This window comes from Dermochelys coriacea, chromosome 9 (genome assembly GCF_009764565.3).
Source record: "Dermochelys coriacea isolate rDerCor1 chromosome 9, rDerCor1.pri.v4, whole genome shotgun sequence".
Taxonomy (NCBI): Eukaryota; Metazoa; Chordata; order Testudines; family Dermochelyidae; genus Dermochelys; species Dermochelys coriacea.
Window position 1 is genome coordinate 15,591,453 of NC_050076.1, and position 15,214 is coordinate 15,606,666.

Below are 15,214 nucleotides of genomic sequence, written 5' to 3' on the forward strand. Positions count from 1 at the left end.
ACTTAGCCATTAGGGTCAATATGCTATGCAACAGAAGGTGCCAAAACGTGCAAACATCTGTAGAAATAACCTGATGGCTGAAATTCCTATTGCAAGTGCATGTCACTCTTTTTAGGTGTCTCCCTTCTTATATCAACTAGTCATTACTACCATATGGCCAGATAACAATCCTGTTACTAATGACTGTTGGGCAGAAGTAACTGCCTGATTATCTTTCTATGCCATATGATTTGGGTAGTTAGTGCTTCAACCTACACACAAATACAAGCTGTCAAAAAAAGAAAAAGAAATAGAAATCTGAAGAGGAAACGTAGCTTAAATGAGTAGTTGAAGGAGGATAACTTGCTTAGGCAATCCCACTCTTAGAATGTATCTATCCATTTATCTATCTTAGATACTTACATCCCCTGTCCCTCTTACTGTAATTTTTAATATATTAATACTCACCAAACCTCTTTGAATAACTTATGCCATCAGGACTGCCATTTTATGTAATTTATTTATTTATTTCAATTTTAAGAAACATAAACAATGCCCCTCCCAGGTCTCTAGCCGCCCTTGCCATAAATTAACACTCTTGCTGTCACAACCAGCACTCCTAAAACAAAATGAAAACCTAAAAAAAAAACCAAATGAAGAAATATAATTAAATAGGAAGCTTACATTTAAATAAAGGTAGGGCTGGAATAAATATAAACAATCTTCATATTATTCAAAAAGTTAGTTGGGTAAATTGATGATGTTACCTGTTTTCCTGTAAGGATGTTACATTCTAAGGTAACTGGGAAGCTAAATACAGTTAAATCGCAGATAGAGAAAGATTTAGATCTTCATCATGGGGTAATAAATATAGATGACCAAGAAAGTCCAATTAAGCAGAACAAACGACGACACTTCTTAGAATCAGACAGAGACTCAGAAGTGAGACAAGAGTGAATTTAAAAAAGGACTACGAACAGTTTGAAACTCAGTGCTGACCAAGAGTGAAGACGACAAATAACTACAACTCTCTTTCATTAGAGACAGCAGATCAGTCCTCAGCTCATGTAAACTGGCATGGCTCCAAAGATTTCAATGGTAGGTGAGTTTAACGAAGTTATGCTGATTGGCACCCACTGAGGATCTGGCCCAGTAAGGACAACAATAAGGGAAATGGCAACTTTGGTCTTTGAACAAGAAAAGGAAATAGGCAGCTTGTTAAAGAAGTTTAGTTCAAATCTAACAGAACCAGCAATTATAAATTGTGGTGTATAAGGCAAATGCTAATGAGCAAGTTTATCAGCTTAATGATCAACATCTTAGAGTTGATCAACATCTTAGGAAAATAAAAACCACACTAAAATAAATTTAAGAAATGTTTTGGTTAATATTTCTCTCTCTCTAATACTCTTCTAAGAGAGGAAGGAAGTCCCCTAACTGAGGTTCAGTTCCTTGCTCTGCGACACTCTTGTGCGACCTCACACAAATCACTCTTCGGGCTTCCATTCCCTATCTGTAAAATGGGGATACTAGCACTGCTTTACCTCACAGGGGGTGTTGTGAGGATAAACACAGTGAAGTACTATGTTTATGGGGGCCATGTAAGTACCTAAGATTGACTGTAGACCCTTCACATATGATTGTACAGCACTTAGCACAATGAAACCCCAATCTTCAGCATCCTAGGCACTACCACAATATACATATTTTATAATAATAATTATAAAAATCTGAGTAGGTACTCATATGGTCGTCATCACTGTAGCATCTTCTGGGTCAGGTGTTGATTCTAGCTATACATGAGCTGCCTATTAAAGTATGCATGCTTTGTATCCTCTCTCAGCAAAGGGTAGGCAATTATTATTGTGTACACCATTCACACATGGCTGCAGCAGCTGCTTCATTCACATCTGGCTGCAGTGGCAACCCTGAAGTCATTACACAGACTGATGTCAATGGAAGTTTGTCTTCATTACAGTTCCTGGACCGGGCGGGGTCAATACAGGGTTTCACTGCTCTAAATCAGGGGGTTCTCAAACTTCATTGCACCGTGACCCCCTTCTGACAACAAAAATTACTACACGACCCCAGAAGGGGGGACTGAAACCTGAGCCCCATTGCCCTGGGCTGGAGGGCCAAAGCTGAAGCCCAAAGGCTTCAGTCCCGGGCAGGGGGCTTGTAACCTGAGCCCCACCACCAGGGCTGTAGCCATCGTGCTTTGGCTTCAGCCCCAGGTGATAAGGCATGGGCTTCAGTTTCGGCCCTAGGCTCCAGCAAGTCCAACACCAGCCCTAGCACCCCATTAAAACAGGGTGGCAACCCACTTTGGGTCTCAACCCACAGTTTGAGAACTGCTGCTCTAAGCAGAGAAGAAATCATTTTGTTTGACAGTTCTTTGGGCTGGGGCATCTCTCTCTGGAACAGACTAAATGGATCACTGAATTGAAGTTTATTTTATATAGAAGCAGAGGCAGATTAAGGTTTCTGGGGCTTGTGGGCTGGAGCAAGTGGGGAGCCCCCCACCCTTTCCGCTTACGGTCCTACCTCCATTCTGCCTCTTCTGCCTGTGGCCCTGCCCATGGCCCCACCCCATTCTGCCCCTTTCCCCCACCGCCCAGCCCCGTTCCACACACAGTCAGCCCCATTCTGCCCCTCCACTGCGGCCCTGCAATGTTGCTCCTTTCTGCCCCTCTCCCTCTATGGCCCCAGCAGCTCTGTCCCGGACCCCCATGGCCCCAGGCTGCAGCAGGGAGTGAGCGCTCCTCCAGGCCTGGGGCCGTAGGCGTAGTTTGGGAGGGCAAAGCGCACTGATGCACATGTGCATGCTGAAGCCAGTCCCCTTGGTTCACGGGCTCTCTCGCCCACAGTGGTACCTGTGCTGCCGGTGGTGGTGGGGACAGGACTGCTCTGGTGGTGCTGCAGTTGCCTTCCTGCTGGGGCTGCTGCTGCCCGGGGAACGTCACATGCTGGACTCCTGCTTCCCCCCGCCCATTCCCGTATCCCTTTCTCTTCCCTTCGCCTCACCCCCTGACCCCACTCATGGCTGTAGAGGAAAAAGGCGGGCACTAGGACCCAAGAGGCAGCATCCAGCTGCTGAGGCAGGACTCAGAAGTCAGGGGAAAAACTGCTCAGTCTGCTCCCCGCTAGCTGAAACATGCCAGGGGGCGGGACCCTCGCAGAAATAGGGATGAGTGGTGCGTGACCCCCCCACCCACCACCTCACCTTTGTTTGGGAGGGAAACGCCCCCCCTGCACCCTCCCAAACGACACCTATATGCCCGGGGCTGCAGCTGGGGTCGGATGCTGGGGCTTTCCCTGCCACCCGGTGCTCCTGCCAACGAGCGGGGTAGGTGTGCAAGGGTGCCCATTTTTACGGGGCCACTGGGCACGGGCCCTTTCGGCCCAGTGGCTAATCTGCCACTGTACAGAAGCAGGAGCTGCTGTTTGGGAGCTTGGGAACATAACACAAGTGTGCTGAGCTTTTCTGCTGGACCCCTCTCTGAACCTAGCACCACAGCAAGTTATTATTATTTGCATTACAGTAGCACCTAGAAGCCCTAGTCATGGTGCAGGACTGCACTGTGCTAGGTGCTGTACAAACATCGGACAAAAAATGAGACTTACAATCTATGTACATCATACACATCCTGCTGGACCTGACATTCAATACTACTGATCAGCAGCAATCAGACTGAACTCAAAGGGTTTTGTGGGCAACTCTTTCTTCCCCTCCATACTCCCTACCAGGAAAGTTCAATCCTGGTCATATAATAAAACGAGTCCCCCTGTTCTCCTATGGTTGTTAAGTACTGGGCACTAATGTTGCCAAATTGAAATGTGCTTGATATAAGTGTATGAGAAGCACAACGTGGCCTTAGTGAGAATGAGGCTTATTGTGAATACTAGGCGTGATTTTCATTATTACTAAAGCCACTTTACATTGACAGAGAGATAATGAGAATGATACCCAATATTTCCAACACTTTAATGTCTCCTTCCAAGCCAGTGCAATGCCTTTACTGTGGAATCTCCCACTGAAATGAACAGTTTTGAAGGCTCTATCACGTGGTGTATTAAAATAAGAAAAAAATATTTTATGCTGCTCATCAAGTTATTTTCTTTTGTGTTTATGTCTGTTTTTTTCCCTTTCTTGGTAATATTTAATTACTCTGATCCTCCACGAGGAAAACAGAGATACAGAATGCTATCCTGGTGATCGGAACGTGGGCTAAAGCATCACATTAGTTAGTTAGGTTCTTTCCTTAATTTTCCTATTTCCACCAGCAGAGGGACTGAATCACTCCAGAGGGCATCTTCACATCTGTCTCCTGCTGGGAATGCTTCCAGATTTTTGTAGACACTTGGAGGGTTTTTTTCTTCATACATAGATTTGCCCCAGGGAGTAATCTCTATGCATGAGACAAACCTGTGAAGTAGTAGTGCGAGCCCACTACTTTATCTTTGTGCACAACTGAACTACTCCTGAGCCCAGTTTCCTGTGCGTTGCATGTTTTATACTTGTAGTGAACATTTACCCATATCAACACACTGGAAATGAAGGGGAGCTTAATGAATATGTCGATCGCAAATGATTCTAATGAGAACAATAACATTTGTCTGCAATTTACTAGCTATGCCACTTGTAACAATTTAGATATTTTCCTTTTATTTACAGTATATTTACTTAAATTAGATGCCATTATATAAAAGACTTTTGCCTGCACTGACAGGAGAGCTTTAGGCAGGGTAATTTTATTTAGGTGGCAGCATACAAAGGTGCATTTGAAACAATATACTGTATATTTTCTATTCTTATTAAAATAATACAGAGTGAGTGGTGGAGCAGCACAGAACTGTCAGTCTTCCCAAACTCTCACCAACACTTTTTGTGCTTAAACTTTTTCTTTAGAAGAGAGACGAAAAACAGCTTAATACTTTTAAAATGTTAACTTTTTAATCAAACATAAAATTCACTTAAAATAGTTCTAGATAGGCTTTTATGTATCTATAAAAGATACACACACACATACTCTCTGCACTTAATATTTAGGTCCTGATTCTTGCTACTTTAAAGACAGTCTCTCAGATGCCGTAATGATGGCATGCTATGAGAATATAGAAAAATAGGAAAGACTCCCATTGGGAACATTAAGCCAGTCAAGAGTTACTTTTAGTGTTAAAATACTGTATAGGCAGATAACATATACATATACACAACACATACACAGTGCATCAAGAATCTTATTAACATTGCAAAATCAAGCATTTACAAGTTAGGAAATACCACTATTAAGGGTGGCCATTTAACCTTAATTTGGCCCTCTTATTCATATACATGATGCATGCTATTTTTTTCCTACATGACCCCTGCCTCATATAGTGCACGATGGATAGTGCTCACTGAATGGATGAAGGTAATAGAGTGGATTAGGGAGTTATTTGTAGGATCTCTGAGCCCTGTGAGAAATGCTAATGTGAGATACCAGGGCAGTGCACAAGCAACACTACAGAATGTTGAAGGGTTTTAGCATGCTGCCAAAAGCAAGTTGTAGTTTGCAAACTATTGATGAGAAATGGCAATGGTCAGATCTGAACAGAGTTTCAAGAGGCCAAAAAATAGTACCTTGATCGAATAGTACCTTGGTTCTTGAAAACTGCAAGAATTTTTTATAATGGAAATTCTAAATGCAACCTTAACAGTGTGGTTGTTGCCACTTCCCCACAATTATGACAAGTATATTTAATTAGCAAAAACCCATTTGGTATGGTGCTCAGAAGAGGAGAATCTGACTTAGAATCATTATATAGAAAACATTCCTGTAAGAAAGGCTTAATTTCTTCTAAAAGGACTGAAAGATTTCTCTTTATGAAACTAGGTTTAGGATTATTATTATTTATTCAGTCTCTTAATCAGTCTCAGTGACTCCACTGCAGAGATAGTCTTAACAGTTTTGTTGAGAACCTTGTCTCCTAACAAACCATTTCACAGATAACTGAGAATAGTCAGGTGGCAAGTTGCACTGTAAAAATGTCTAATAAAAATAAATTATTTTTCTGACTCATTACACAAAGCTATGGGGAAGGAAGAAAACACTCGGAGTGAGCTGTACTGATGGTAAGACTCCAGTGAATATTGTGCCGTTACATTTTCTGTTGACATGCAAAGTAATCCAACGTCAATTAAGTATATTGACTTGCTATTTGAAATGAATAAAGAAAAACGAATTTTTGTTAATTAGAATTTTATGTAAATTAAATGTACCCTGAACACAAATTAGATATTCATATTTTTATCTAAATAAATATGAAACCTAGATGTAACAACAGAAATTAGAGATTGCTAAAATCAATTGGGTTCTCTCAACCATTTACCTACCAGTGCTGGACTGTTCCATCCAGTATGTTTTTAATGCAGTTTTAAATAATCAAAGTGATAGGACCTCTTACTTCCTTTGAGAGACTATTACACAGTCTAATGGATCTATAACCATATATTTTCTCTCTATCAAAATATATTGTAGGGTTACAAATAGGAATATTACAACAAAGCATCATTATCCCCTTAACCTGAGAGGCTCAGATGTAGCAAATTTTGCTTTGGTAGCAAACAAATCAGGGATAATGAGGTTACTAGATATATCACCCCCAATTCTATAAATGTGCATTACTATTTCCCAATAGAAAAGATGGCCTGTGGAATCATGGATAAGCTAGACCTAAAATCTTGTGAGAAATCTCATAAGGCAAGACTCCGCTGTAAATGATAAGACACATACTTGTGTTTACAAACTGAACTGACAAACATGCAGAAACTCAAGGAGATGCTTCGTTAAATTACAGTTATGGTTAGACAAGAGTATGTGAGAATGTCACCTCCTTATTGAACATATATTTAGATCATGTCTATTTATTTTACTAACTGAACTCAAACCCAATTATTAGAGAAATATATATTAAATCTATATCTAAATTATCATAGATAATAGAAACTGGGTGCCTAAAGATAGGTTCCAAAGCCCATTATTAGACACCTAGATTAGTGGCCTGATTTTCAGAAGTGCTGAGCACCCAGCAGCTATTCAAAAGAGTTGGCTGCTCAATAATTTTAAGCAACCTAAATAAGGATTAAGAGCCTAACTTTAGGCTACTAATTTTGAAAACCTTGGCCCAAGTTTTTATTACTGCTAGTATTACAGAGTCAGTGCAGCTCTTCTGTTTTACATACTATCAACACAATTATCAGCTGAGTTCTAGCTGCAGAAGCTCTATCACAGATGAAAATGCAAGATGCATAAAGAACAAATTTTGACCGTTGACTCTCAGGCTGAGTTTGCAGCAGGTTCACTTTTTAACTCATAAACAAAGCAAATTTGATATGGAATGTCACAGCAAGAGAATAAAGACAGAGCCCCGTGGTGTCATTTACAGTCACTTTTCAGAGTATGACTATCCTTTAAATATAATGAAAAGGAACATTCCATCATCATCTTGAAATGGAAAAGTAAATGTTTCTTTTTAATAGCATGGTTTTCAGGCACCAAGAGAAGACATAATAAGTTAAATCTTTGGATAAAATTCTAACTGGAGAAGTACATAAATAAGTAGTGCCTATGGACCTGCCAGGTTGGGAAGAACAGATAAACTGGGTGGTCACATAGGTCCTTATCATACCCTCTACCTCTCTGGGCAAAGAGGACAAGAACATAGAATACCCAGGAGTGCCAGACTGAAGGAGAAAGTGCTACTTCCATGGTAGCTTTCTCCCTCTCTTTAGACTTACTGTGAGTGGAAACTCAATTTCCTGCTCCATATGAAGGAGAAGCACACACAGGGGACAGGAGGGCTCAAAGCCATTAGAAACTGGGTCTCCCAGATTAGTAAAATGGTCATTTTTAGTAGTTTGAATGTAATTAACTAACACAACTCCAACAGGAATGTTTATTTTACCCGATTTTAATGCATTCTTTCAATCTGACAGAGAGGAACAACTACTTGACACACATATCACCTCAGGAGTAAAGCGAACATCTCCCCTTCCTGGGCATACATCCTGAAATGCCTGTTCCTGGAGAGATCTTTCATTTAATATGCAGCAATAGATCATCATTAATGTTAATGCTGTCTGTAAGTGCTAAAACTCACCTGAAGCTAACATTTGCCTAAGGGAATTACTCTCTCCTACTAATATTTCCTACTGATATTTTGCTCCCCAGCCCATTTGTTACATAGATTCCTGATGAAACACACACTGGATAGGAGGTGTGATACCCTTATTCACTGTACAGAGTACCTGATTCCACAAATGGTCCCAGTGAAATCAGTGGGATTATTCACAGAATAAGGAAATGCTGAACATGAGTAAGGGAGGCAGAATCTGGTCCATTGTTATTTCTAATTTGTACTCTGTCTTTGTCCCTATTAATTTGTGGGAAAACAGAGTAAATTGAAACAGATGGCTCTATGCTCAGTATCCACATCAACTGTACATGTTGTTTTGCTGTTTAATGAAAAATATCACCACCGAGGCAGAAGATTGCATGTTGCATCCTCAGCTGGCTTCCTGGTATTGAGAGGCCAAGATCGATCTGTATCAAATGTGTTTTCCAACTATGGCACTTGATTCTGCGACCCTTAAGTACTCTGAGGGCAGGTCTACACTTAAAATGCTGCATTGGGCAGCTGCACTGATGCAGCGGTGCCACTTTAGTGCTTAAGTGAAGATGCTCCTGCACCGATGGGAGAACTTCTCCCATTGGCTTAGTTAATCGGCCTCCCGGAGAGGTGGTAGCTCTGTCGACAGGAGAAGCTCTGCAATCACCGCAGCACTGTCTACACAGGGGGTTAGGTCGGTATAACTGTATTGCTCAGGGATGTGGAATTTTCACACCCCGACTGACGTAGTTATACAGATATAGATCTATAGTGTAGATCTAGAATAGGTCTACAATGTGATCATTCCAACAGAGTTCAAGGAGACTCCATGTGGAATAAGGAACCACACAGAGTAACAAAGGTGCCAGAAGGAGGCCCAGAATAGTCATGTGGTGAGGAACAGGGAAACTTACTTAATATCAACAATTTTCTTTGAACATTCCAGAGAAGGATATTACCCCACTTGGGCGCTGCTTACAGCAAGGCTTTTTTTTTTTTTTTTTAAAACAACACCACCACCACCTTTTTTGAGTTTTAAAAGATGCAAAACTATGATGACAAAAAATACCCTTACTTGTAAAACCAAGCAGGGCAGTTTAAAACTCCTAACACAAAATTAATGCTGAATCCTATATCATATAGAGCCCACCGCCGTCTTTATAACTTGCATTTATATTAATAGTAATATCACTGTTAGAGAAGCATGTCAAATCTCAAACATTCCTCCCATTCATTATACAAGAAAAGTGATTCTCTTACAAATTTTATTGAGCACGATGCTTTCTACTCTGAGTACAGTCCCACTGAAGTTAATAGGTAGCAAGATTGAAATCAAAGGGAGTTAGATGCCTAAATAACATTGAGGATCTAGGCCTAAGTGTTTTGCAGATCAATCCTTTATGTTGGTTAGTTCTGTTCCAGAGAAAGGTGTTTCTGTGTAACTCACACACATACTCTTTTTCTCTACTTTGGCCATCACAAATAACTGCTTTAGCTTGAAGTTAAATTAGCAAAGATGTTCCAGTTACCAGCTAGCTACACTCATCTGAAATAAATCAATTGGTAGCAATCAGAGAGATGCTGTCCCATGGACTTGTAACACGCTTTCCCAATTAAGCTGTTCAGCCCTAGTCTTAAATAGCTGCCCACAGATTGCTGCAAATTGAGTGATCTCCTGACAATTGACAGTTACTGACTGATATGTCACAGGGGAACAGATTTTGTTTTAGTTGGTTGAACTGACTTCAAATTGTTTATTACTGTTAAAAAGCCTGTTTTATAATGTGTATGTCTGTTTTGAAGGAAATCTGAAAAGTGGATTTCTACTATAACTTTATCTATTATATGTACAGTAATCCTGAATATTACTGTAATTAGGATTTTTCTTTAAAGGTGAACTAAATAGGAGCCACAATCAAGGATCAGGACCCCACTGTGAGCTCTACAGGCTAGCTTGTCACTTTCCCGAGTGAAAGGGGAAAGCTGTAGTTAGACTGCACCTGGAGCAGAGTTTTACTTCTCCCTTGCTCAAAGGGGAAAGTAAGCTACTTTAGGCCTTTCCCAAGCACAGATTAATTCCACTTCTATACTCGTTTAGCTGCACTGGCCAGCGTGTTGGGGGCGGGCGGGGAGGAGGGCAGGCTTTGGCCACTCCTTTCCTGCCTGTGCATGAGGGGAAGTAGCAGCCTATCTAAACAGGTAACAACAAAAACATTCCCTCTGCCAGAGATATTAAAATAACTACACAGAGTCTGGGAGGGAAAATTAGAGTCTTTGCTATCTGCCCCAGCCACACATAATTCAGTTTTATGAACCATGCAGACTCATGGCCTTGACTACAATGAGGTTTCTAGGGATATCTACCACAGACGCAACTCCAATGCCACTATCATTGGTGAGAAACATAGTGTGGACTGCCAGCTGGCATTTTTACCGCTGTATTGTCTACTGAGACCAAAATAGCTTAGTGCCTAAAACAATTCTGAAATTTTAACCCAAGTGCTAAGAGAGCTGGGACCTTAATGATGCTCCTTTCCTTTGTGAGTCACCAGCTGTATTTCAAGACCTGTTACTCTAAACAAGCAGCACGGAATAAAATCCCCCAACAATTCACATAGACAATTCACAAAACAAACTCAAAAATTCTCTCTGAAATTTCTAAAATGATATTTAACTGTGTACCCTCGAACTGGCTATGTATGGAGGCAGAGTATTTGATAGTCATTGTTATGTCATCCATCAACAATTCTTCTCAGTAACAAGCACTTCCATGAGGAAAGACCTGTTGGTTTCTGTTGCATCTCCGCACTTGATCAGATCTCAGGTTTTTTACCCCTTAAGTAACCAAATGCCATAGGTCAGAATCAGGCAAAACAAAGGGCCCAGAAAGCAGTCAGATCTCCCCATTTAGGGATTCCCCAGAATGGGAGACTCCCAGCAGGCCTACAGGGAGGATAGCCAGTTCCTACACCAAACTCTTGCAGTCCCCAGCGTAGGAGGCATGTGGAGAGTGTGCTCTATTCTGACCGTCTCTGCCTGGAAGAATGTCTCTTATGGGCCATAACCTGTTGGCATAAATTAGAGCCCTGAAACTGGCCTCATCTATGCTGGGGCTGGTATAAAATCAGGCCCAGAATCAGAAAACTGCAACGAGCTCCTTTGTGTTTTCACCCCCCACTCATCTGCATCCCATGGAATTTGGGCACAGTGAGAATCTGTGGTCATGTATTTGAAGCCCTGCAAAGTGTAGAGCTGGCTTCAATAACTACTTTTAATATAAAAAGAGTAAGATAAGCAGAAATAAGAACTGTGGTTTGTTGCATTTATTACCCTACCAATGAGCCATATGTCCATTTAATAAAGGTTACTGATCTCCCTCCTGCCTCATACATTATTCAAAGTTCTTGGAAAATGCATTGGGGACTGTACACAAGCACCTGATCATTCAGACATATATCCTTTTTGTGGATGTATTTTGCAGCGGGCACTTCTATCAAACCTTTCATCTGTGTTTCTCCAAAGCTTTTCTTTATAGTATTCTTCTGGAATCAGATGCATTCACACATATCAGTTTATTGTACTTATGAGAGTGCATAAAACAAATTACTAATGTAAATGTAAATGGCACGCAGAATTTGTGATGAGAATAAACTGTTTTGAACAGTGAGGGTTTTTTTCTGAGTCATTAAGAGTGTGGATTCCATCCTCTTATTCACTGCTCTCAGCCATTCTCCATTACTGAATTCAAAGTCTGAAAATGTCAGTTTTGGAACCAGTGCCAGGAGCTTTTTCCAGTATGTCAGTTGTGAGCACAACAGCTAAACATTTCAAAGCATGAATAGCTTTTAATTTTGTGTTTCTTATATTAATGAGAAATGAAAAGCTTAAACGTAAGACCCTACCTGTTTATATTCAGATTCTCTTCCAACCACTACCTGCACCACATAACTGATAGGGTCTCCTTTCATGGGTGGGACCATTTCCCATGTGATTTCACAGGCATTTCCATCCAACTGTGTCACTCGAGGGGCTGTAATAAAATTTGTGCATATTAGACACTACTGTAAACAATGACATTGCAATAAATAATAGATAGGCTTGGAATGATTAGATTTTTATTGCTAAATGTTGGTAAATGTTGATTTCACTGTACACATACAAACTGACGAAAAAATATTTCCATCAATCATAATAGAAATTTACAGATAGGCAAAGTAAGAAAAATGCTGCTTGAGAACTCATTAGAGTTTGATTTAGGGATATTTACTTTGTATATTTGACATATGATGTTGACAATTTGTGTTTTAACAGTTATAAAGCTTTAGCTTTTTGAATCTAAAGATCTACCGTCATTAAATACGTTTCAGAGTAGCAGCCGTGTTAGTCTGTATTCGCAAAAAGAAAAGGAGTACTTGTGGCACCTTAGAGACTAACAAATTTATTTGAGCATAAGCTTTTGTGAGCTACAGCATCCGATGAAGTGAGCTGTAGCTCACGAAAGCTTATGCTAAAATAAATTTGTTAGTCTCTAAGGTGCCACAAGTCCTCCTTTTCTTTTTGTGTCATTAAATAATTATTGTCTGATCCTGCCATAATCTACTGTATCTGGGAAAATTTAAATAAATAAAAATAAAAAATGCTTAATAGTAAACACTTATATTATCCAAAAAATTATAGAGAAATAAAAATCCAATTCTGCCAAGGCTAATTATATACCTTCTCTATACAAAAACCACAAAACACTTTAGAGAGAGAATTGGAGGACTTCACAAGTCTGGTAAGAGAAACTGGAATGTGTTTATGTAGCTAAAATATTAAAAATACCACCTATACACTAGCTTTTTTGTAAATTTTGGACTAGATCCAGTAATCAGGCAAAACTCCCATTTACTTCAAAAATAGTTTTGCTCGAGTATGAGGTGGGACCTTTAATCTGAATCAAAGTAAAATCAGAATTGGGTTCTGACTCTTAAGGCCAATACAAGATCTAAAAGAGACAAAATATCTCTTATTCCGCCTCCCTCCTCCCAAAACACACACACACACACACACACACACACACACACACACACACACACAAAAAATAAACTACAGAAGTGTAGTATGTGAGTGTAGCAAAAGCTTTGGAACTTAATAATTCAACTGTAATGGTATCCATTGTGCTTTTCAAGTGGAAAGCAATGAGATGACTAGTGACGGCAAGCTGACTTTCCATGGAATTCTGTAACACTAGTGAGCTACATCTGTACTACTGGAGCCATCTCTAAGAACATAAGAATGGCCATTCTCGGTCAGACCAATGGTCCATCTAGCCCAGTATCCTATCTTACTATAGTGGCCAATGCCAGGTGCTTCAAAGAGAATGAAAATAAGAGGGCAATTATCGAGTAAGCCATCCCTTATCATCCAGTCCAGCTTCTGGGATCTCTGTATCATCTCTGTAGCATGGTCCACTTGTGAGGGCATGAAGATACTTGTGTTGGAGCTTGGTTACTACTACCTCATTAATTATTTTGCTTAGGAAGGCAAGGTTGGAGATAGAAGGGGGCTAGGTGGAAGATAAATTTGAAAATTTTTCTGCAACAGAAAATTCTGTAGTCAATGAGAGTTTTGCCATTGACCTTTGTAGAGCCAGGATTGCACCTCAGGAGTTGTTTTTTTGGGGGGGTTGGATTCAACCTAGAATCAAAATCATATGAATAGGTTCAAACACAGGGTTTCATATATAAACCCTGCCCCGATCCTGGAGGTTTCAGGGATTAGATTTGAGGTTTTGGTTTAGCGCATATGCTAGCATCTAGGAAAGCATGATGAATCATGAAATGCTGTCTTCCTCAAAAAATGATCTTTCATCAACTAAAAGACATCAGATTTCACTCTATGCCCACCAGTAACAGCAAGCTGGCAGGTCAACAGACCACAGAGTTCTGAATGATGGCAATATGTTCACATGTACACCTGTCCCCTGATGATTTCAAAACAACTGCAGTAGCATCCAGATTATAACAACCTTGCTGTTTGTTATAGAGGGAGCATATGGCTGAAAAGTGAAACCGTGAGGCTGGAGAGAATGACACGTGCTGCAATACACTTCAGGGAGCTGTTAGCACATGCACATGCACATGCAAGAACATGTGCACATTAAAAGTAACATTTCCCAGCCCTGTGGAAATACAGTAATATGAGAAGCCGTCAAACAAACTGGTGCTGCTACTGCTGCTGTACAAATTACATCAACCCTAAACTAATCCATTACCACTGAAAAGGGCCTTGTGCATTATATTCAGATCCAACTATAAATATAAATTTGCTTCTCATACCAACACCTGCCTACTTGGAGAGACTGAGAATGGAAACTTTCATCTGAGCTGGTACACCTCTCACCCTCACACACTTTCTTAGGTTTTTGTCTGCCAACTGCAGAACAAAACTGGCATCATATACATTTCCCCTTCTTTAAATGAATATGGACATTGGAGGGAATCAAAAATGGCCTGTTTTGTTGCCCAACTCGACAGGACTCATCTCTTTTCCATTCAGTTTCACTTTCCTGTTGCAGTTTCTGTGGCTACAGTGTTTGCCATATTGTGGGGTCTACCACTGCCAGTATTCTGACAGGTTTCAGAGTAGCAGCCGTGTTAGTCTGTATTCACAAAAAGAAAAGGAGTACTTATGGCACCTTAGAGACTAACAAATTTATTTGAGCGTAAGCTTTCATGAGCTACTGCTCACTTCATCGGATGCATGTATTCTGACATTTAGTTTTCTCCCTGACACTCCCCCCAACATGTGTGGAATATCATAGCTACTTCACATTCATTTCAGAATGTGAACCATGCAAAAACTAGGACTGAATACTTAGGCAGAAAGGTACTCTTCCATTTAGATGAAAAATGGAGTTCTGATCCAATTATATTTTGGATATGGGACAGCAAAATTGACAAGGAGTGCTCTCCACTGAGCAAATATAATTTACATCTTAACTTTCTGTCACACAAGTACAGCTTCAAAACAAAACACTAGTAGATTCCAAAAACAATGGGGAAATCCCTGTAAAGATATTACCTATCACCAGGTTATCAGT

The 15,214-nt window shown here is 40.4% G+C and overlaps 1 protein-coding gene across 1 annotated transcript in view; it reads right to left on the reverse strand.

The window, feature by feature from the left end:
* FNDC3B (fibronectin type III domain containing 3B) overlaps nt 1–15,214 on the reverse strand; it is a 359,968-nt gene that overhangs the window by 13,283 nt on the left and 331,471 nt on the right. Inside the window, exon 25 of the mRNA XM_038417217.2 lies at nt 12,033–12,160. Coding sequence (XP_038273145.1) covers nt 12,033–12,160 — 128 coding nt within the window. The remainder of the gene's footprint in view (nt 1–12,032; nt 12,161–15,214) is intronic.